Consider the following 23797-nt stretch of genomic DNA (forward strand, 5'->3'; position numbering starts at 1 on the left):
CAAAAATGCTTCGAAATATAGAAACAATCATTCAAACGAAACTCGCTGTCTTTTAGGATTTGAAAAAACTATCATAAAAACATTATAACATTTTAAAAAGTAAAAAATTACAAATACTACCATGGGACAATTATGCATAGTATGGTTGTAAAGAGGAAAGGTTGATACGTTTACATCGTCTTGATTATGACATATTAGCAATTACTCCAATCAGTGATTAACAAAAACCTTTGAAATAAATTTTTATTCGCGTTATGCGTAACATTTGGCAGTAGTCACCCCCTCCCCCACCTTTTAGTGTAACAAAGTATAACGCAAGTTGGACCTGCCCCTACCCCCAAAAGCGTTACGTAATTTGTGAACCGACCCGAATTTGGTTTCATCAGTACCCGCTAAGCTGCGGAGGACGACGGAGGTCCTTCGTAGCTTAGTAGGGAAAGCACCTGTCACCGAAGGGGCGGTTACCCTCCAATACCTTTTCCGAACTTAATCTATCACATGTTGTACATATGCATAATCGAGTTTCAGACATAGTAATTAATTTCCACTACGGGTGGCTTGATACCCGGCATATAGGCAATTAGCTTTGAATGTACTGAACTCGAGTGGCGATCTCTCTTCGCTTGTGTGGTCGGGTCGGGATCTGACGACCAAACTGGCACAACCTCACACAACCCTACTTCATTGAGCGCCGTTGCTGATGAAGGAAGTGTGTAGGAGCCGGGCAATACTAAATACTCATCCTACTTGATTGGCATGTGTACAAAAATACATATGAGAGAGTTAGTTCTGAAAATGTATTGAGAGAGTTCGGCTGGTACCTGGTGCTGGGAATTTGGTTTCATCGGTACCCGCTACGCTGCGGAGGACGACGGAGGTCCTTCGTAGGACCCGGGAAGGATGATGCAATCACTCGCTCACTGCAAGCCGAGAACACCTCTGCACTCGCCACGAGTTTATGCGGAATTTTATTGGAATTTTGGGGTTAGGTTCTATGGCAGAGTTTCGTCTTGGTTAACAGGTTGCCACTGTGATAGTAATGAAAGGGTAGTGTGTAGGGTAGAGAATCATTTGGGCAGCAGTCCCTATTCCCGTCAGCAACGTTCATTACTCGAGCGCATTACAATCGAATTGCTTGTTTTTTTAGTACATGGTTAGTTTCTGTCGATATCTAGTGCTGTACAAAAAATCAAGACATTTGGTTGGAACGCGGTCGAGTTATTAACGTTGCGGACGGGAATAGGGGGTGCTGCCCAAATGGTCCCGCTCCCTATATGCTAATTGGATGACGAAACAAGCTTTTTCGTTCATTTTGAATTCTAACAGTTACCTGCTAGAACTAGTCAAGTTTGTAGGTATAGGATAGAAGATGGAAATGGTATGAAAGTCCATTTCCAGTTCAGAGGTATCCTCGGTCTAGTACGAATTAACATATCCCTCGTTTCCCATAAACTGACTTTTAATCTACATTTAAATAGAGCTGCAACGTGCTCTTCAAGATAAGTTGGTAAATTCCAAAATTGTTAAGAAAATTATTTTGAGCTTTTTAGTGGAATGTCTTCACTTGTCATAAGACGAGTTTGTACAATCCCATTGAATTCCACCACTTAATTGTATCTTGACAGATACGTATTTCGACCTCAATAGTAAGGCCGTCTTCAGTGTCTCGTACTTGACTCGACTTCAATTCCAAAACCCTAGACTGTGGTCATACAACAGTAAAGCACATGTGACGAAAGGGCAAATTAAGCGTCCGAAAGATATTCAATTTGCAAAAAAAAAACTAACCGCGGTGGATGTTGGTACGGTTGGTACTCGGATTATAATGGCAAACGTGACCTTGTTGTGTAGAGGTTATCACGCCTATCTAGAGTGTAGGAGGTTGAGGGTTCGAGTCCCTCCAAGACACGTGGATTCTTTTTCGTGTTTCGTGGACTGAAAACAAATTTTGCTGTCAATGAAATCAACATGATTACTAAATTTGATATCATAATATTCTTAATTTGATATCAATATGAGTATTCAATTAGATTATTTTTACGAGCATTCATAAGAACTACAACATATTTTGTTTGCAGATGGCTTTTAATTTTCGTAAATAACACACTTTAGATATTCGACAGCATAATTTGATGTAAAGCTGCTATCATTATGATAACTGAAGAATGCATATTGAAAACATGTTGTGATATCAATTTGTATACAATATTATTAATATTAATATTTCAATATTCAATATTAATGAACAATTGACATCAAATTTTGTTTTCAATATAATCTCAACAGCAGAGCTTAATATCAATTTACTCTCATTTTTTAACCGACTTTGCTCGGGAAGCGAGTCCATATAACTAATAAATATTGACCCTGCTAAAGCGCAGTAGAGCGATTTTAGGTATTTGGTCTACCTTAATTATAGAAAGCATACAATTCTTCAAGATGATGATATTTAAAACAAATGCAATGTAGGCTTGTGATTGATGTGCTAATACCATCAAAGATCCGTTTAGAATTCTACGTTCCTTCTCATCGTAATTTGCGGTTCACGATCTTACCTAAAATTGTACTTGCAAATATAGGAGGAACAAACTGGATGTATGGATTCTGATATACGGTGACCACTGATTTGGACTCAATAGTTCCGGCATAATTTCTAGCCTCAATTTTGTAAACTCCTGCATCTTTTTCGTTGACGTTAATGACTTCTAAAGTCACTTTACCGTCGCGTCTTTGTTTTTGTCGATATTTGCGGCCTTGCACTATTGGCATATCATCCTTGTACCACATAAATTGAGGATATTTTCCATCCACATAACAGGTAAACTTGAGGTTAGATCCCTCCGGAACCGTTTTATCCAGAAGACGAGTGACAAAGTGCAGTTTGTAGTTGTAGCCATACTCTTTCTCATGCTGGCTTCTAGCTTCAGACCATTTAATTAAATTTTCATCTTCTGGCGAGTAAACACATTCCTTGGCACGCAAATGTCTGCTACTAATAGGTTTATCTGTCTTTTTGTGTAATTCATCTTCGAACACCTTGATTACATCTTCATCGCTATTTTTGTAATTCAAGTAGTATACCATATCTGTCTTATCCAGACTGTTTCGAGCACGGCAAACATATCTACCACTATCCTCTTTCTTTGGTTGGAAAATTGTAAGTTGCTGCCTCCCATCATCAAATTTGCGGAAATAGTATTTCGTGGTACTTTTATGCATGAATGTGCCCTGGATAATCCATATAGTTTCTGGCGTTGGATCGCCTCGTACGGTACATTCCAAGTACAATTCATCTTTAAGGGGATTGTATGTTTCTGTAAATATAAATAATTATTTGTATTGAACTAAAATAAAAATAAAATATGGTGAATGATGAATTGAATGCTAAATGATTGTTTTGTAATATTTGAATACTTTAAATGGTTTCTTATTGCTCATCTCATTCGTGTCAAGTTATGTTATGTTTATACGTGTACGTGTCAAGTTATGTTATGTTTATACATGTACGTGTTTCTTATAATATTCAAACATCAGTTCGCAATCTATGAAAAAAGCATACGTATAGTGAGAAGTGGGACGAGTTGGTCACTCTAAGCAATAACTCTTGTAAAATAGTGAAACTCTTGCGACAATAACCCATTTTATAGAAAGCTCAAATGACAGGAGACCAAACACTAATATTTACATTTTTCAAGGAACATTTGCGAAAATGAAATGAAATGATGATGATGATGACGAATTGATGATGGTTTGCATGCAAATTTACCAAAACAAAGACTGAGCCGTCCACTCAAATTTTTGATCAGCTGATCGAATCTGTCTCGTAAAATGGCTTATTGTTGATTTTAAAATGCATTCATCATAAGCGTCAATAAACACTGATAAATGAAATTTTAGTATCTTTTAAACTTGTTTTAGATACATGTTTTATGATGCTCATATTTACAATATGGGAGATATGGCAACCCTATCGGGACAAGAAGCGCAAGGACCATATTAAAATGTGCTAAAGTTATATAGAATGGGTGATACATTTGCACACCTAGGGATTATTACCCATATTCTTGTTTACGTACGAACGCGCTTTCGTTCGAAAGTTGATGCGCATTCTCGTTTACGCCAAATCGACAAAATTACGCAAAATCAAATGGGGAAACGGTTCGAACGAATCGCATTCGTTCGAAAGTTTCATTCGTCCGTAAACAAGAATAGGGGTGTATGTACAAATGATGCTTCGTTTAAAAATGTTATATGGCATGTTGATCTTTTGGTCCTTGACTTTGCGACAATATCTGAATTTGCTTTTAATCTTATATTCACGATCAAAACCATCTGCGTTGTTTTAAATCATCTCTGATTCAAGTAGACACAATTTTAAAGATTTCAAAACGCATTTATCATCGCATTAGACTCAATTAGAAAAGCCTTTGAAGTAGGCAATACAATGTATGAATTATTAAGGGCTCCGGACAGAGACATCGAATCATTGATGCCAAATGACACTTATTCTAGACCAACATTTGAGAAGGGCGTAACAGACAAAAATTATTCCTTTTGAATCTTTTTCCACTTATATAGCTTTATATGTAGATGAAGAATCAGAAGGTATAAATTTTGGATGTTACGCCCTTTTTAATGTTGTTCTAAAATTGATTCGAAATGCCCAAAAAGGATCGGGATCCTAGACAAAACGTCAGCTATGAAAACAGCAACCTTTGCCAAAAGGCAAGATAGAACGTCGACTATTTAATTTGTTTGTTTGTTGTGCTTTAATTGTTTATTTTAATAAGTTTGTTTAAAAGATTGTAACATCATAAGGCAATTATGGACTAGAACAGCTTCCCTGGGAAGCTTACCAGACTGAGCAAAGCAACGATGGTGATGTGCAAAACTGTGTAAAGATTTCGGGCGAACACTCCAGTTCGTTCAAATCGCCTTGGGTGTGAGACAAGGTGATGGACTTTCGTGCCTGTTGTTCAACATTGCGCTAGAAGGTGTCATGCGGAGAGCCGTGTGTAACAGCCGGGCACGATTTTTAACAGATCCAATTATCAAATTATTTGTTTCGCGGATGACATAGACATTGTCGACCGAACACTTGCAAAGGTGGCAGAACTGTACACCCGCCTGAAACGCGAATCAACAAAAGTTGGACTGGTGGTGAATGCATCGAAGACAAAGTACATGCTTGTGGGCGGAACCGAGTGCGACAGGGCCCGCCTGGGAAGCAGTGTTACGATACACGGGAACGGCTGATAACAATGTTAGTCGTGAAAGACGCATCATCTGTGGAAGTCGGGCCTACTACGGGCTCCAGAAGAAACTGCGGTCAAACAAGATTCGCCACCGCACCAAATGTGTCATATCTTCTTCTTCTTTTTCTTATTGGCATTACATCCCCACACTGGGACAGAGCCGCCTCGCAGCTTAGTGTTCACTTAAGCACTTCCACAGTTATCAACTGCGAGGTTTCTAAGCCAAGTTACCATTTTTGCATTCGTATATCATGAGGCTAGCACGATGATACTTTTATGCCCAGGGAAGTCGAGACAATTTCCAATCCGAAAATTGCCTAGACCGGCACCGGGAATCGAACCCTGCCACCCTCAGCATGGTCTTGCTTCGTAGCCGCGCGTCTTACCGCACGGCTAAGGAGGGCCCTCCACGAGCGAGCCCAGTATCTGGAAGGTAACGAAAGCCGCAAAAGTACGATGGGCAGCGCATGTTGCAAGAATACCGGATAGCAACCCTGCAAAGATGGTGTTCGCTTCTGATCCGCCAGGTACGAGACAGCGTGGAACACAGCGAGCAAGGTGGGCAGACCAGGTGCAAAACGACTTGGCGAGCGTAGGGTGCATTCGAGGATGGAAAGATGCGGCCTCGAACCGTGTATTGTGGCGTCAAATTGTTGATTCAGTGTTATCTGTTTAGATGTAAACTGAATAAATGAATGAACATCATATGGCACCACATTGTAAGGTGCAGCTTATATGTAATTTTCGGGATGATGCCGTTTGGTATACTCCTGGAGTATTTCGTGGGTAAAAACATGAGGGTAAGGGTGCGACGTTTCTAGCGACGTTTCTAAAGGCTCCAACAGACCTAAGCGATTTCATCACCGCGACGGCGACAACTAGTCGCCGCGACTCTATCGTTGGATCGCTGCAGGCTGTTTCTTTTACGCTTATATACCAACGGCGACAGAATCGCAGTCGCAAAGAGATAGAATCGCGTCGTGATTGTCGCTTCGCGTGTGTTAGGGGGGACCTTAACATCGTTACCTGGATATTCGTCGTCTGGCATACGGTATTAGACCTAAGCGATTTCATCTCCGCGACGGCGACAACTAGTCGCCGTGATTCTATCGTTAGGTCACTGCAGGTAATGTCCATTTACGCTTCTACAGCAACAGCGACAGAATCGCAGTTGCCAAGCGATAGAATCGCATCGCCATTGTCGCGTCGCGTGTGTTTAGACTGATTGCATATTTATCCAATTGAATCAACCGAAGCCATGGTTTGATCAGGTCAACTTTTACCTCGTGCAGGTGGTGTCTGAACATGTTTTATTTGAAATGTTTCTGCATTTCAACTTAGTCAGGGTGTCGACTACCTGGAAAAACCTGGAAAGTCAGGGAAAGTCAGGGAATTTCAATTTGGACCTGGAATGTCAGGGAAAGTCAGGGAATTTTGATTGAGGTGAGGAAAAAAATCACAAAACTGTAATAGGGGGAATGACGGCTTTGGCAGGTTTTGTTCTATTATTGTCAGGGTTTTTTTTATGACTGATTATGCTCAAATTTGACCTAAACATTCTTTGCATATCAAAGAATATTGAGGCCAAATTTCATAAAATTTGGTCGACAAAAGCCCCCTGCCAATAATAGAACAAAACCTGCCAAAGCCGTCTGTTCCCCTATTAAAAATTCATATTAATTTAAAAAAAAATCAAGCTGTGAAGCATATTTTTTTTTCGTTTGACCGTTGGCAGTCTCTAGACTAAAAGTCTACTTCGGGCATATTCCATGTTCCTCATGGTAATCTAATTTGCCTCTATTGATATATTTTAGATCAATAACAGAAGTTACTCAAATGGTCACTGTTCAGGCCTGATCCAAATAACTTTTATGAAAAGTCCCCCTTTATAATGTATTATTTAAATTTGAAAAATCACATGAATTTAATTTTTAAATTATTTTGCAGTTTCTCATTAGTGGCTTGCAAGTCATGTTCTCATCAAACAGAAGAAGTTCTAAAAGTTCGGTCAAATATTTAATCATCAATCGAGAGAGTTATTCGTAATGTAATTATGTTGATGTGATTGTAGGAAATACGATATATCACAATGAATTTGTTATCTTTTGATGTAAATTTATCGAATAAATGTATGAAAATTATCTAGTTGAAGCAATCGAAACTAAATCGAAAGGCCTAAATGGGCCATAGTTCAGAACCGTTCAACAAACAATCATCAAAAAATTTCAACCTACTACCAAAAACTTGATATTTGAAGGCTTATTTCAAGGAAACGTCGAATACTACGATTGAAAGTGCCACAAACAAGATTCTGTAGATAATGTTTAAAAACCATTTCATGAACTTCCATTTGATGATGGGCTTATAAAGACATTGGCACTTTGGTGGTCAAATTATTGAGCATGTTGAGAGAATGATAGTGGATAAAAGCATAATATGGTCTACCGCATGTAAATAGGTGGCGATGGTAAAACGTTACTCAATACTCCACAATCATAGATGCTCTCTTTAGAAAATTTAAGCATGTAATTTGATATAAATTGACAGAATCAAGAAGATCACATCAACCAAACGGTTTCAAAATAATTCTTCAAAATTTTTCAACAATGTTTGTATTATCTACAGAAGACAAAGACAATGCTACGTTCAATTATATTTGCAACCGTGCGATATTTGTTGTGAACTTTTCAAACTGCGACTATTTGCATATTTACTCAAACGAAATTGTAGTCATGTTAACAGATGGCTATGTTTATCTCTAAACATTGCCTATTTACATTTTTTTAATCCAAAAACATTATTTAAAACCGGCAATGTTTCAGTATTAAATTCGCTGCTTTGATTTTTTGTAGATTTATTAGAGTGATTTTGTATGTATAAAATAAGTTCATCACTAAACGTTACTTTCGATGTTTACAAAATAATTTTATCAGGAAATAGCTGATGTTTGAGAATTTTGTCCAGAGATTACTTCAGTGAGATACACTGGATTCTGTTTTAACACGATTTACATTTTCTCAATTTTCCATTCATCCTAAATATCTAACTTTAACGCATAATAATAACCATGTGATTTTTCATTGAATTATTTAGAATTTTTTTAAACATGTTGCAAAGACTTTGGTGGCAAATTGAAGTCGCACGATCAAAATTACCAGCGAAAAAAAATCGTTTAAAAACAGAATACTGAATATCTTCTAAAGATAATTATTACTTCTCTCTAAATTTTCCAAATTACTTCAAAGTTCTAACTGAAAAATAAAAAATGTTCAGTAGTTTTTTTTTTTGAAAAATTCTACTTAAAAAAAACTTAATAGACTGAATGTTATTTACTCAAATTATAATGTATTTGTGGAGGGATTCATACAAAAAATATGCCAAGGAATCTTCAAACATTTTTCCACGAGTTCTTCAAAAAATTCCATAAGATATTTCTTATGAAGTTTCATCGCTTGTTGTAGTTGTTGAAAAAGTCTAACATCGAGTTGATAGTAATTGAACTTTCTGTAAAAATATAACAATGCTGTAATTCCAAAACGATTGATCCACTTTGGAAGTTTTGGCAAATATCTAAAACTCGATAAAATAAATGGAATAGATGTAGCTCTTCCTAGCATTTGAGGCTAGTTGTGCCACCTCTTCTCAGAAGTACCTGAGCATATTCAAACCAAAATATTTAAAGTATTGCAGTGGTTATAATGTTGTCCGGGACTTATTGTAAGTGCTGAATGGATTTGTGTGAGATTGCAAGCAGTAAGTGACGATTATCAGAAATCCATACACACCACAGAAAGTGAATAAGCATTCTTATTCCGTAAGTATACTTCAGAGAAGGTTTTTTGGCGTTCCCGATAATACCAGCAAATCCGTAAGCATTTTTTAGCGGAGTTTTAAGGATTTCTAGAAGCTCCCACGATTGTTTGAAAAGAGTTCCAAAGTCTTGTCAAAAGATAAGATAGGTACAAGATTTCACATAAATTTCCAGAAAGAATATGAAAACTTCAACGATTTGAAAAAGTAGCCTTGGAGGTTTATTGCGATTCTAAAGAAACCGTGAGAATTCCCGAAGGTTGATGAGGGCACCAGAAAGTTTATAACATTATTTGGAGCCAATTTCGGGAGCTCTGCGCATTTACTAGAATCTTTGTGAACGAACAGAATTACCTACCATTTATAACAAAACCTTAATGTTCTGCTTCCACAAGTGAATAGGCTTCCAATAATTCAGGAACTCGTTTGGTCTTCAAGGATTTAAACATGCAGGGATTTTCATATGCTTAAGAATTTGAAAAAAAAAATCATACCTGGAATTTATAGTGAAATTACTGGAAAGTCAGGGAAATTTATTTTCAAATTTGAGTCGAAACCCTGTTAGTGTTCTCTTCACATTTCCACAATTATATACAGGGAATCAATACTCGAGCAACGCCTAACAATATACTCTTTGTCATCAACAGTGTTTGTTACTGACAAACGCACCTAGCGACAAACCTTTATCAGAACCTGAACACAATATGACAAGAATCATTTGCCTTGCATGCTCTGATATTTCCGAAAATACGATGCTAATTTTGTAATCATTGTTCGATTCTCGAATATCTCCATAAAAGCAGAAACTATGATAGTATAAAACCGAAATTTTCTCTAGAAATAATGCAAAATAACGGGATGAAACGTTAGCAACAAGATTGTCTTCTTTTTTGTTGTTGACAAGATTTTTCGGATCTTTGTCATTATTATCTCTGACAAAAACAAAGCTTTGTCGTTGGTTCTCTTTTGTTGCTTGTTTTGCATGCGCATTCCAAAAAAATTGATTCCCTGACTATATATTTAAAAAAAGACAGGAACACCGTCTTCGACCTGAGGTCGTACAGACTGAACACTTAACACCTAGACAACGGACAGGACATATAACACCCAGTGGATCGGTAGAGAATTCTTCGATCACGAAAAGTGTCCTCCTTACCGGGGCGACAATCGAACCCACACTCCATTGCACATGCGTCTAGACGATTGACGTCGCTAACCGCACGGCCACGAAGCCCACTATTGAACCGGACACAATCGGTTCATCATTCACCGACCCAACTGATCAGCAGAAACGTTGGTTCGAGCATTTCGAACAAATTCTTCAAGTTTCGACACCTGCCCAAGCAGGACGTCTTAGTGAAGGTCCTGATAAAAGGGGACCTGGCTGTGTGCGATAACTGGCGGGACATCATGTTACTATGCATTAAGGCTCAAGACTCCATCACAATGTTTTGAAAATTAATGATCGCTTGTTTGTAATAGTGATGCAATTGGTACGCGATAAATAAATTTTGTTTACAACTGGGGTGGGTGGAAATGGGGTGTTGAAAATATGCCAGCTGATGCATAATGTTGCCAGACTGTTCACGGTGTATCAAATATATGGGTATTTATCGGTTTAAAAAAAATTATACACCACTTGGAATGTAACAGAAGCTTACATAACATGTTTAAATATTTATTTCTGGGTAATTGGTAAACCATTTCTCGCTTAACTTTTCAAAAGGACCTAAGTAACATTTTTTTCATGAATTAATTTGAGTACTGCTGAGTACTGTACTGCAATCAAAAGCTTTCATGTTTTTCTGTTGATTGCGCTATTCAAATTAATTCATGAAAAAATGTTACTTAGGTCCTTTTGAAAAGTTAAGCGAGATTTCACTTATTGCGCTAGTGAATTTGAGTCTTCCGCAATTTATTGCATTCACAATACGGTCGTCAAATTTGTCTCACTTCGATTTTTGGAAAGCAGTTTTCGACAGTTTTTGGACGTGAAGTGATTTAATTAGTAGTCAATATTGAAGAAAAATGTGAAACTTAAGTAATGAATATGTTTTAGGAGTGATAAAATCAAGGAAGCAGTGGGAAAAGTTCAAGTGAAAAACAAGTGCGTGTGTATCTGTTTGCTCCGAACGTTCGGAGTTAGTATGCGTTCGATAAAAATGGGAATGTCGGCCTAGGAAAAAAGCAGTTTTCAGCGTTTTTCCAGCAATTCCTCAGTAATTTTTAATTTGGATGAGTGAAAAATTTATATGAAAATGTAATGAATATGCAATGATGGAGGTAAGTCGGCAAATAGCCCCAAAATATTGAATTTAATTCAAAACTTTATTAGTATTAGTGCAGATTTGAATAAAATCATCGTCATTATCGGATTGATTACGGTTTCATTTCATTTATTTAGTCAAACATGTAACACTGAATCAACAATCGAACACCATCTTTGCAGGGTTGCTGTCCGGCTGCAACATGCCCGCCCATCGTACCCTTCCGGTTTTAGCTACCTTCTGGATACTGGGTTCGCCGTAGAGTTGGGCGAGCTCGTGGTTCATTCTTCGCCGCCACACACCGTCTTCTTGCACACCGCCAAAGATGGTCCTAAGCACCCGTCTCTTGAATACTCCGAGTGCTTGCAAGTCCTCCTCGAGCATTGTCCATGTTTCATATCCGTAGAGGACAACCGGTCTTATTTACGTCTGGTATATGACACATATATGGGGCCCTCCTTAGCCGTGCGGTAAGACGCGCGGCTACAAAGCAAGACCATGCTGAGGGTGGCTGGGTTCGATTCCCGGTCCCGGTCTAGGCAATTTTCGGCTTGGAAATTGTCTCGACTTCCCTGGGCATAAAAGTATCATCGTGTTAGCCTCATGATATACGAATGCAAAAATGGTAACTTGGCTTAGAAACCTCGCAGTTGATAACTGTGGAAGTGCTTAAGTGAACACTAAGCTGCGAGGCGGCTCTGTCCCAGTGTGGGGATGTAATGCCAATAAGAAGAAGAAGAAGAAGATATGACACATTAGGTGCGGTGGCGAATCTTGTTTGATCGCAGTTTCTTCTGGAGCCCGTAGGCCCGACTTCCACAGATGATGTGCCTTCGTATTTCACGACTAACATTGTTATCAGCCGTTAGCAAGGATCCGAGGTAGACGAATTCATCGACCACCTCGAAGGTATCCCCGTCTATCGTAACACTGCACTATGGTCCAGGATTCAGATTTACGCGGAAAGATGCATTTTACGCCAAAACTATATTTTTTAGAAAAAACTGTTGTTCTACAAAATTGTTCGAAATAGTAAGGCCATCATTATGGTTCTACCAAAAAATAGGGTGGCCCATCATATAAAAATAAAATATAAAATATTTTTTTTACTTCTCTAAATATTGACATGTTATGTTCTACAAAGTTGTAGCGCAGCTTATTCCAATCAATTTTGCTAAAAAAACTTTTTCTGTAGCTCTTAAGTTGGCTGATTTAGAGCAATTTTACCTAATTAGATTAGGGTGTACCTCAAAAAACTGTATTTTTGATCTACTTTTTTTGTTTTACATTTCTCGAAAAAGTCGTCTTCAGGTGACTTTTAGAGCTCAAAAAAATGCAACTTTTGATGGGTAAATACGCTCAATATCTTTTTCCGATCAAAAGTTATAATCGTTTTTCTGTCAAAATTACATTTTTTTCATAAGTTGATATCTCCGGTTAGGGCAGACCAAAAAAATATATTCACACAGCATTTGAAAGAGAAATTAATATTCTTTATTATGTCAAAAAATTGGGGATATGTTATTTTTTTATCTCAAGTTTTATCAATTTTACTAAAATCATGTTTTTTCAAATAAATTAATATAACTCGACAACGGAAGAAGATACAGACGATATTCTTATAGCAAAACACGCGTTTTGAAAAGCCCCAAAAGTCTTCAGAAGATGACATTCGTGAGAAATGGAAAATAAAAAATCTACAGCTTAAACACTTTTTATAAATTTTATCATTATCATCGTATTGCAAGATTTACGAGAAAAGATGCATTTTCGGTCTGAAGCATACTTTTAAGAAACAAAATTTGTTCTACAAAGTTGTTCTGGATACTTGGGCCTTTATTATAAAGTTACTGAAAAATAGGGTGGGCCATTTTATAAAAATGTGAAATTTTATTTTTTTTACTTTACGGAAAATTGACATAAAATGTTCTACAAAGTTGTAGCGCAGCTTTTTCCCATCAACTTTGCTATATAAACTTTTTATGTAGCTCTCAAGCTCACTTGTTTAGAGTAATTTTACTTACCAGGATTAGGGTGTCCCTCAAAAAAGAATATTTATGATCTGCTCATTTCATTTTTCATTTCTCACGGATGTTACCTTCTGAAAACTTTTGAGGCTTTTTAAAACGCGTGTTTTGCCATAAGAATATCGTCTGTATCTTCTTCCGTTCTCGAGTTATATCAATTTATTTGAAAAAACATGATTTTAGTAAAATTGGTGAAACTTAAGATAAAAAAATAACATATCCTTAATTTTTTGACATAATAAAGAATATTAATTTCTCTTTCAGATGCCGTGTGAATATATTTTTTTGGTCTGCCCTAACCGGAGATATCAACTTATGAAAAAAATGTAATTTTGACAGAAAAACGATTATAACTTTTGATCGGAAAAAGATATTGAGCGTATTTACCCATCAAAAGTTGCATTTTTTTGAGCTCTAAAAGTCACCTGAAGACGACTTTTTCGAGAAATGTAAAACAAAAAAAGTAGATCAAAAATACAGTTTTTTTTAGGTACACCCTAATCCAATTAGGTAAAATTGCTCTAAATCAGCCAACTTAAGAGCTACAGAAAAAGTTTTTTTAGCAAAATTGATTGGAATAAGCTGCGCTACAACTTTGTAGAACATAACATGTCAATATTCTGAGAAATAAAAAAATATTTTCTATTTTTTTTATATGATGGGCCACCCTATTTTTTGGTAGAACCATAATGATGGCCTTACTATTTCGAACAATTTTGTAGAACAACAGTTTTTTTCTAAAAAATATAGTTTTGGCGTAAAATGCATCTTTCCGCGTAAATCTGAATCCTGGACCATAGTGCACTGCTTCCCAGGCGGGCCCTGTCGCGCTCGGTTCCGCCTACAAGCATGTACTTTGTCTTTGACGCATTCACCACCAGTCTTCACGTTTCAGGCGGGTGTACAGTTCTGCCACCTTTGCAAATGTTCGGCCGACAATGTCCATGTCATCCGCGAAACAAATAAATTCACTGGATATGTTGAAAATCGTACCCCGGTTGTTACACCCGGCTCTCCGCATGACACCTTCTAGCGCAATGTTGAACAACAGGCACGAAATTCCATCACCTTGTCTTAGTCCTCGGCGTGATCTGAACGAACTGGAGTGTTCGCCCGAACACTCTTCACACAGTTTTGCACACCATCCACCGTTGCTTTGATCAGTCTGGTAAGCTTCCCAGGAAAGCTGTTCTCGTCCATAATTTTCCATAGCTCTACGCGGTCTATACTGTCGTATGCCGCCTTGTAATCAACGACCAGATGGTGCGTTGGGACCTGGTATACACGGCATTTTTGAAGGATTTGCCGTACAGTAAAGGTCTGGTCCGTTGTCGAGCGGCCATCAACGAAGCCGCTGATAACTTCCCACGAACTCATTCACTAATGGTGACAGACGACGGAAGATGATCTGGGATATCACTTTGTAGGCGGCATTAAGGATGGTGATCGCTCGAAAGTTCTCACACTCCAGTTTGTCGCCTTTCTTGTAGATGGGGCATATAACCCCTTCCTTCCACTCCTCCGGTAGCTGTTCGGTTTCCCAGATTCTGAATATCAGTTTGTGCAGGCAAGTGGCCAGCTTTTCCGGGCCCATCTTGATGAGCTCAGCTCCGATACCATCCTTGCCAGCTGCTTTATTGGTCTTTAGCTGTTGGATGGCATCCTTAACTTCCCTCAAGGAGGGGGCTAGTTGGCTTTCATCGTCCGCTGAACTGACGTAGTCATCTCCTCCGCTGCCCTGACTTTCACTGCCCGTACTCTCAGCGCCATTCAGATGTTCCTCGTAGCGCTGTTTCCACCTTTCGATCACCACACGCTCGTCCGTCAAGATGCTCCCATCCTTATCCCTGCACATTTCGGCTCGCGGTACGAACCCTTTTCGGGATGCGTTGAGCTTCTGATAGAACTTGCGTGTTTCTTAAGAACGGCACAGCTGTTCCATCTCCTCGCACTCCGCTTCTTCCAGGCGGCGTTTCTTCTTCTGAAAAACGCGGGTCTGCTGTCTCCGTTTCCGTCTATAACGTTCCACGTTCTGCCGTGTACCTTGCTGCAGCGCGACCGCCCGCGCTGCGTTCTTCTCCTCCAGAATCTGTCTGCACTCTTCGTCGAACCAATCGTTCCGTCGACTTCGTCCCATATATCCGACGTTGTTCTCCGCTGCGTCGTTGGTGACTGCTTTGACTGTATTCTAGCAGTCCTCAAGAGGGGCCCCTCATGGTGGTCAAACGGTGTTGAATCCCCAAGAAGATCCAACACTGGTGGATGGTTTGCTGCGGAGTGGGAAATGCCTTTTCAAAAGAATGATCCTAAAATAATCGTGGAAATGTGGATAGCAGGGAAATAAAGGAGAATCGTTTTAAAAACAACTATCCAGGGAATAACCGATTGTGTACACCATTCTTAAACCGACATAAAGCATTTTCAAACCGACGAATTGAAAATATCAATCTATCCGTTGAAATCGTAAAAAAGCGGAATGAGGGGAGGAGGGGGTCCCTCAAATAAGGCCCCTGTCTTGACAGTGGTGAAGAATGACCCAGGTTGAACAATCACTATGATTAAGTTGTTCTAAAACATGTTTTGATTGAATTAGATGCATTTTGATATTATTTTCCTATTTTTATTACTGTTGTATATCTGATTATATGTCTAATCACTAATATTAGGACACATTAAAAGTATCATATACTAGTAGAATGAATAAATCCTTTTAATTCAGAATTATTGAGAGAGAAACTTGAAAAGTGTTGCAAGTCACCCCGTTTGACGGTACCTTCAGTTTTGCTCCGGGCAACACATACAACCATCTTGGGATAGATAGACCATGCTGGAAATATTCATGGGACGCTAGCACAATATCGACCAATATCGATAATCATGCCAATGAATGCCCGGAATTAATGATATAGATTACATTGTTCATAAACTATTTGAAATGCTTCGACTGCAAGCCTATACAAAAAGAATGTGTTTTAGGAGTGTATTTGAATGCGGAACAATTGTAAGCAGACGTGCGCGCTTACTAATTATAGAAGCTGCATTTTTATATTATCGGATATTGAACCGATATTGCTCTATACGATATGCACAGCTCTAGTTTCACCAAGAATTGCTGTATAGAGGAATTACAGTAATGTTTTGGAACCTGTGAAAGAGGTTTTAATTGAAATGAAAGTCAAATGGTAAACTGTGGATGGATGCAGTGATTTCAATTCATCAACATTCAATGCATCGAACATATGCATTTCCAATTATTTAATGAGTTTCCACTTACCTTTCATAACCTTTGTAAATACTGGTTTTTCCCCTTTGATTTCCGTTTCGTAAATAGTGACGGTGCACGACTGTTCAATTTCACCATATTTCTTGCTTTTAGCAACGCAAGTGTAAACCCCACCATCCCGGTATTTGCATTTCTCGATTTCAAGAACGCACGTGCCATTCCGAGTTGTTATGAATGATGACCGCAGACCCTCTTTCAAGATGCGACCATCATGTTTCCACTCGGAGGTCATTTCTCCTGGGCATTTCACGTAGGAAAATAGTCTGAATGTTTTGCCCAATGGAAATCGAACGTTTGGCATATGGGATACGAAATCAAATTTTTTTCTCCGTTCAAGTTCTTCTACGCCGAGCTCGATTTGAGTTTTCTTTCTTGTATATAAAACTTCTTCCTCGTGGGCGGCTGGCGATGTCACTACTATAGGCTCCAGTTTTATTTCACTTTCGTTTTTTGGTGGAGAAGTTTTCGTTTGCACTGCAGGGACAGTTTGTTCTTCAAGCTCCGGAACTTCACTTACTTCAGGTAGTGACGATACTTTTGAAATGTTGCGTTTTACGCTCTCAGGTTTCTTTATATTGACTTTGTCTAATGAAGACTTGCTTGACTTTTCCTCTTGATCCTCAGTAGTTTCTGTAGTCTCTTGAGGTGAATCTTCAGTCCCCTCTGCTGCTTTAGATTGCTCCAGCATTGCAGCTTCAAATTGTGCATCAACTCTTGCTAAAATTTCATCAGGATCAAAGGTGTCAGCATCTTCAGGTACAATTATACCAAGTTCAAGTTCACGCTTTAGTTTTGCTGAAGGTCTTTTCTTCGCCAGGAACTCAAAGTATTCTTCTTCACTGGAGAATTTCAGGTTGTATGTATTAGTTACATCGCCCAGTTTATTACTGGCAGTGCAGACGTATTCTCCAGAGTCCCTAAAAGTAGGATCATAAAATATAAGAGATGCTATGGTATGTTCAGCAACTTCGTCAAAATGTTGTGACATTCGGATATGGGGATCTGGAAATAGTGCCAAATTGAATAGCCCTTTTATCCACGTTATGGTAGGAGGAGGATTGGCTTCGATAAGATGTTCGATGGTCAAGATGTTGGTATACTGGTCAAAAATTTCTAAAAGTTAGGAATATAAAATATGAAAAGATAAAAACACACTGATTAGTTCATGAAGTTAAACGATTTTTAGGCGGCAAAGGCGTTTACGACAAGCTCAATCTAATTTTCAAAGATGTTTTAATTCTCTCATTAACGCATATAGTATCATTGAATTATCAATAATAAGTAAGTTGTAACTCGACAGTGTCAAAATGCCTTGAATATAAATTAAATCATATAATCGAAATATACAATATTTTTGTTTGATGTTTTTATCAAATTTTCCCAATGCAGTTAGGGATAATATCGTCAATATGCCTATATTTGTGCTCGTAATTTATCGATGCTCAATCTAATTAGTAAATGTGGTAGGGGGCCGTCCACTTATAACGCAAGCAATTTTTCTATGTTTTCCGACCCCCCTTCCCCCATGTGACATTGTTTTCATACAAACGATTTTTTATTTATGTGGTGCTTATAAAAACGACAGACCTTCCTCCTTCCATAAGTGCAGTAGACAATAGATACGAATAAAGCTATTAATTTACTTGAAATTTATCTATTTATTATCTAGCGATTTTTTCAATATCCCCGTTTTTGCAACACAAAAATCAGGTCGTGTTTCCAAAAGCGAGATGAAATGGCAGTATGTTTGATCTTATTGATTTCATTTTTCCTCTTAATAAAGTTAGTCAAATTTGAACGAATCTTGTTCGTTCTCATTGAGAATAACGAATTGTATAAGAAAGGTAGATTAATTGATTAAAAAGCAAACGTTTTGTTGAAAAGTAACAGCTCATTCATTCTTTGTGGATTTAATGATTACTAGATAACTTTAGTTCTTTTTCGTAAAACTTTATGTCCCAACTATTTTTTATTGTTTGAGTTGTTATAAAAAAAAAACAAAAAAAAACAAATTTTTATTTTGTTTTGCAAATTTCTCTGTAAAGTTACAACTGGATTATTATAGATGACGTTCTACTTTTAGTTCTGATCTGAACGCAAAATATAACAAAAGGTAATTTTTTGAAGCAATCACTTACCTCTTGTACGATGCGGTACAAACGACGGAGCGCACTCTTTGGATTTAGTTCCAGGGTCTACCACAGTCAGCTTACAAACAGTTTCAATTTCTTCGAAGCCATTGGAAGCAACACATTTATACGTTCCAGCATCACTGGAGCACAAATCGTTTATCCATATGCATCCGTATGCACCTCTGTGTAAATCATTCATATCTACAATGTGATCATCGTACTCGATAGGTTCATTGTTCTTGAACCATTTCAACTCAGGCTGGAATCCGATACACATGCACATAAGTTTGAACCTACGTCCGGTTAGACCAGCGCGGTTCGTTAAATGCACGGACCATTGCAGTTTATCTCGGTTGTGTAGAATTTTCTTATGGTGATATTTGACCAAATCGTCGCCATATTGAGGAGGTGGTGGTGATTGCTCTGGTCTGTCTTTTTTGAATTTTTCAGAAAATTTGGGAAATCCTGGCTGCGGAGCTTCATCAGAACTAGGAGGCTCTTGGCCATCACTTGCAATTGTGCTAGTCGCTTCTGATGCTGGAGGTACTACTTCCGGTACATCTTTTTTAGTGTCAGTAGTGGGTGGCTCTGGTTGATCTTTCGGAGCGCTTTGTTCTGCCGGTAAGGTGGGGGGCTTATCTTCGGGTTGTGGTCCTGAATCCTGAATAGGTTTTTCTGGTTCCGTAGAGGTTTGCAATTCATCTTAAATATCAATTATCGTTGATAAAAGCTTGTTTAATATATTTTGACATGGCGTATGCTTGGTACATATAAAACATTGAGTGTGGTTTTGGACATAATTGCTTCGTAATATCCTTAATACATTTTTTCCCTAAATATTTTATGAATAAACCACATTAAATATGTTCATCACGTTACTTTGGCAGACAAAAACATGAAGTAAAAAACAACGACAACAACATAATGCAAACGTTATATAAATAAATTTGGAAAATATAAACCAAATAGAATCAGTGAATGCTAAAATATATTGTGATTCATCTTCTACTTTAGCTTAACCTCATTCGTCTGCCTGTCTTGGTATTATTTTTATTTTTAGCATAGTCTTCAACACGACTGTTTATCTAGCGCTAATGGCGTATGTTGAACAAATTACACGAGTTTTCTTTTAGATTTGGTACATCATCTAGAATGGTTGGTTACTTGCCAACTGTAGCATACCAGCGTGTAATGTTTTTCTTTTTTGCAGGCGTGAATTGTAAAGCATGAGATATGGTATTAGATTATCCACCATGTATTGGAAATCATTTAGCTTATATTCAGAGTTTTAGGTAAATTATTAAAGAGATCATGTTTGCAGAAATATGTTAATTTTGGGTAAATTTTCAATGTGTTCAAACTTTGACAAACAGTATCAGCCGGATGAACTGGAAATACAGATTAAGGTGCTTTTACGGAGTTGATCATAGCCGCTGATCTTTTTGATATCTTGAAGTCGTGTTCTGAATCCTAAATTGAGATGGATTGTCTTTTTGGACATTCTTCTTTAAGTAACGTCAATGAATTTTTTTACTGTTCACAATCTTTATCTTTATCTTTATAAAAAAAAATATTATCAAAAATAAAAATGGTTGTAAAAAATCGCATGACGCATAAAAGTGAACACTGTTTTCAACTAAATTTCTTAAGATTAACTCCGCTATCAAGAAAAAATATCAAGCATGAGCGATTAGAGCCGTACGACAACCTAGAATGCCTCTAATACGTTAATGTTCGAAAACAAAAAATATTAGATATATAAGAAGAAAACTGTGCTTTTTCCAAAAAGGGTTTTTATTCAAACGGATCCGTGAAGTTACTGAGATATACAATTAACCATTTCGAATTTTCATTGGACGTCCTAGGCCTCGAGTTTGGGACTCGAAACCTAAAGCTGCGAAAAAGCTTTTTCTTCACTCAAAGTTCGATATGCATTCGCTTATATCCATTACATCTTCTGGAAGGTCAATACATGTCGTAAGATACTTTTGAGATGTTCTGCGTTCTTCTGCTCCCTAAGTAAGTGACAATACCGTCGTCGGGGGTGGGTCAAAGGGGGGTGAGAATGGGTCACTGTTTCAGCTACTTAGAATGTTTGTAGAATAGATTAAATGTATCTGAGAGCAATAAGACTAAAATATAAGATACTTTTTTGTACCATTTGAACCGTTTGCTTGAGAAACTGCATATGTAATATTTTTGGCCAAAATGAGTTTTTTATATATTCTGAATCCTCTTCCAAAAATACGTATTTTGGCAAAAAATACGAAAAACAACATTTTTGTTCAGGAATGTATGAAATTGTTTTCGTTTGTTTGAGAAACTACATATGTCCACGCACTTTGAAGAGCAATTATGGAGTACTGCTTACAGTTTTTGCACTGGACGTGCCCCAGGGTGTTGAGTTTTGCCAAAAACTAATGATCTGTATCGAAGAAATCTAAAGGTTCGTTGCCAATTTCAAAAACAGTTTTTTGTTGTTTTCTCGAAATTGTGTAAAATGGACTTTATGCAGTTTCTCAAACAAATGATTCATTTTGCTCTACGACCTCCAGCCTGCCGGTGAGAGCGATAACCCATTCTCACCCCCAGACCCATTGTCACCTCCGATGGCGGTACTCAATGCTTCGAAATATGTTCTAATCTGTTCATCAGAGATCTGGGTCATCTAAACTGTTCTTGGGTTCGGGACATGCGATCAACAATCGAAAGAGAAGTGTTTTTTTCCTTACAACAGGTTTTGATACGTGCTCAGCCAACTATCCTTGAGTTCCCATCAACAGTTGTAGCAGTGGCTCCTTTCACTACTCAAAGTTTTGGTACGTCGTCAGCTATAGCAACTACGTCTCCTGGAAAGCTACAGACATCGTAAGATAGATGTTGGATTTTCTGGCTCATCCATACTGTCCTTTATATTTTGGATTTGGGATCTAAAACTGCTAAAAAATCTTTTTGCCTTTCTCGTATACTAAGTATACGTAAAGTCTAAGACGAATTAAGTACTCTCCATTTAATTCCACCAATTAATTTTCGATATCTTTGCAGATACGTATTTTGACCACAACTGTGTGGTCGTCTTCAGTGTCTCGTACTTGACTCGATTAAGTCGACTTAGTCGAGTCAAGTACGAGACACTGAAGACGACCACACAGTTGTGGTCGAAATACGTATCTGCGAAGATATCGGAAATTAATTGGTGGAATTAAATGGAGAGTACTTAATTCGTCTTAGACGGCTGAATACATTCCACTAAAAGAGCTTTATATATTTTTCTGTATACGTAAAGGCTATATGATCGCTCCAAAAACAAACTTTTTATAGAAGGCCCGGAGAACCATAGATCAACTCACAGGCCTGGTAGCGAGTCACTTTTTAGTGACTTGGTCACTATTTTGAGTCTAGTCACTAAAAAGTCACTAAAGTCACTATTTTTCGGAAAATGGTCACTAAAGTCACTATTTTTGCATTGCCTATTGTAAAAAAATTCAAAATAAAAATCATTTGTACCTCTGTTATTATCAGCCAAATCAAATGTGAATAGCAATATATTAAATTTGGGAAATATGCACCAATGAAGTTCCAAGTATGTTGTGAAAATCGAGAGGTTATTTCCGATTCATAATACCTTCCGGTGACAAAGATAGGAACAGCCTCAATTTCATCACATGACAATGATGTTTGATGTTTTTCAACGTCAGGGAGAATTATGAGCGATAAGGGCGATGACAGAAAGTACATTATGATTGTTAAATGGTTGTTGAATCCGTTTATGACAGTTAAACCCGCCTTTTTGATTGAACTTATTTAAGAAATATTAACAATTAAAAATAGATACCAAAAAAACTAGTGTAGAGGTGAATGAATTGGTCGGTTTTTTAAACTCTAAAATAAAACAAAAACGAATTAGATTTGAAAGTTTTTTTCAACTCGAGATTAGGCCGTTACGAATATTTAATTAAAATCATGTCCTACTCGTCTTCGAAAAGTCAAGGGGGTATAATAAAATTAAATATTAGAAGAAAAAAAAAATTAAAAAAAAGATTTGCTAAAGAATGTTTTGAAAATCCTCGAAATTATGCGAATTTTATTTTGTAGCCCCCTCGAAATATTATTTTTGGGCAATAAAATCCGAGAGGAGGGCAGACATAATTGTTTTTAAATATTTGTATCGGCCTTATTTAGCAACCCATTTTTCAACTTTAATACTAAAGTCTGCTATTTAGAAATTGAAGTTCATTAAAATTTCTAATAAACGACCATGGTTTTATTGAATTTTCAAAATTTTCATCAGAATGCCACGTCGAGTTCAAAATCTCAAAAACTTCGTTTAAATTTATTATTAAACCATAGATAGTTTAATAACAAATCAAATTGTATTTATAAATTTGACTGATTCATAATATTCTCTTCGTACAGACAAAATGGGAATAATTTCATATCAATTCATACGTTTATTTGTTGTAGGATATCCTGTTATGGGGTTGAGGGATATTCGATACGATTTGCGGTCAAATAAATCCACTAAACGAAAGCTTGGTAGAAAAATGGAAAAAGTTTGGTTGGCGCTTGGTACGATTTGGCAACTATCAACATAATTTTGTGATACAACTTGTCACCTTGCTTGTAACTCACTACCCGTTCACGTGACGCCAAGTAGATACCTTCTCGCGGTGTTACTTAATATGAGGTATATTGGTCACATTGCTAGCTTCTGGCTGATCCAACGAATACTATCCTCAATATCCAACTCCGTGGTACTTATGAAAGTGTCGCAGTCACTGGCTTCTCGCTTCCACCATCTCCCGTCCTACAATTTGTTTTTGCCTTTTCTTGATTTCTGATAGCATTTTAGATAAGGATTTCAAAAATAATACTTTAGTTTGCAACCTTCGTATTATACCGTAGCAATGCTTGTAGCTCTATACCCTGTTCAAAACTTCATACAAAAGTCACTATTTGGTCACTTTTTCTGCAATAGAAAGTCACTATTTGGTCACTGTATCGTCATCGTTGGTCACTAAAG

At 37.5% G+C, this 23797-nt stretch overlaps 1 protein-coding gene across 1 annotated transcript in view; it reads right to left on the reverse strand.

Annotated features, from left to right (window-relative positions):
• The window catches only part of LOC134224931 (muscle M-line assembly protein unc-89-like), a 37553-nt gene that overhangs the window by 5261 nt on the left and 8495 nt on the right, over positions 1-23797 (reverse strand). The window contains exons 3-5 of the mRNA XM_062704585.1: positions 18781-19476; positions 16634-17755; positions 2556-3314 (exon numbers count right to left, since the gene is read on the reverse strand). Of these exons, the coding sequence (XP_062560569.1) occupies positions 2556-3314; positions 16634-17755; positions 18781-19476 (2577 nt within the window). The remainder of the gene's footprint in view (positions 1-2555; positions 3315-16633; positions 17756-18780; positions 19477-23797) is intronic.

This window comes from Armigeres subalbatus, chromosome 3 (assembly GCF_024139115.2).
Source record: "Armigeres subalbatus isolate Guangzhou_Male chromosome 3, GZ_Asu_2, whole genome shotgun sequence".
Lineage (NCBI taxonomy): Eukaryota > Metazoa > Arthropoda > Insecta > Diptera > Culicidae > Armigeres > Armigeres subalbatus.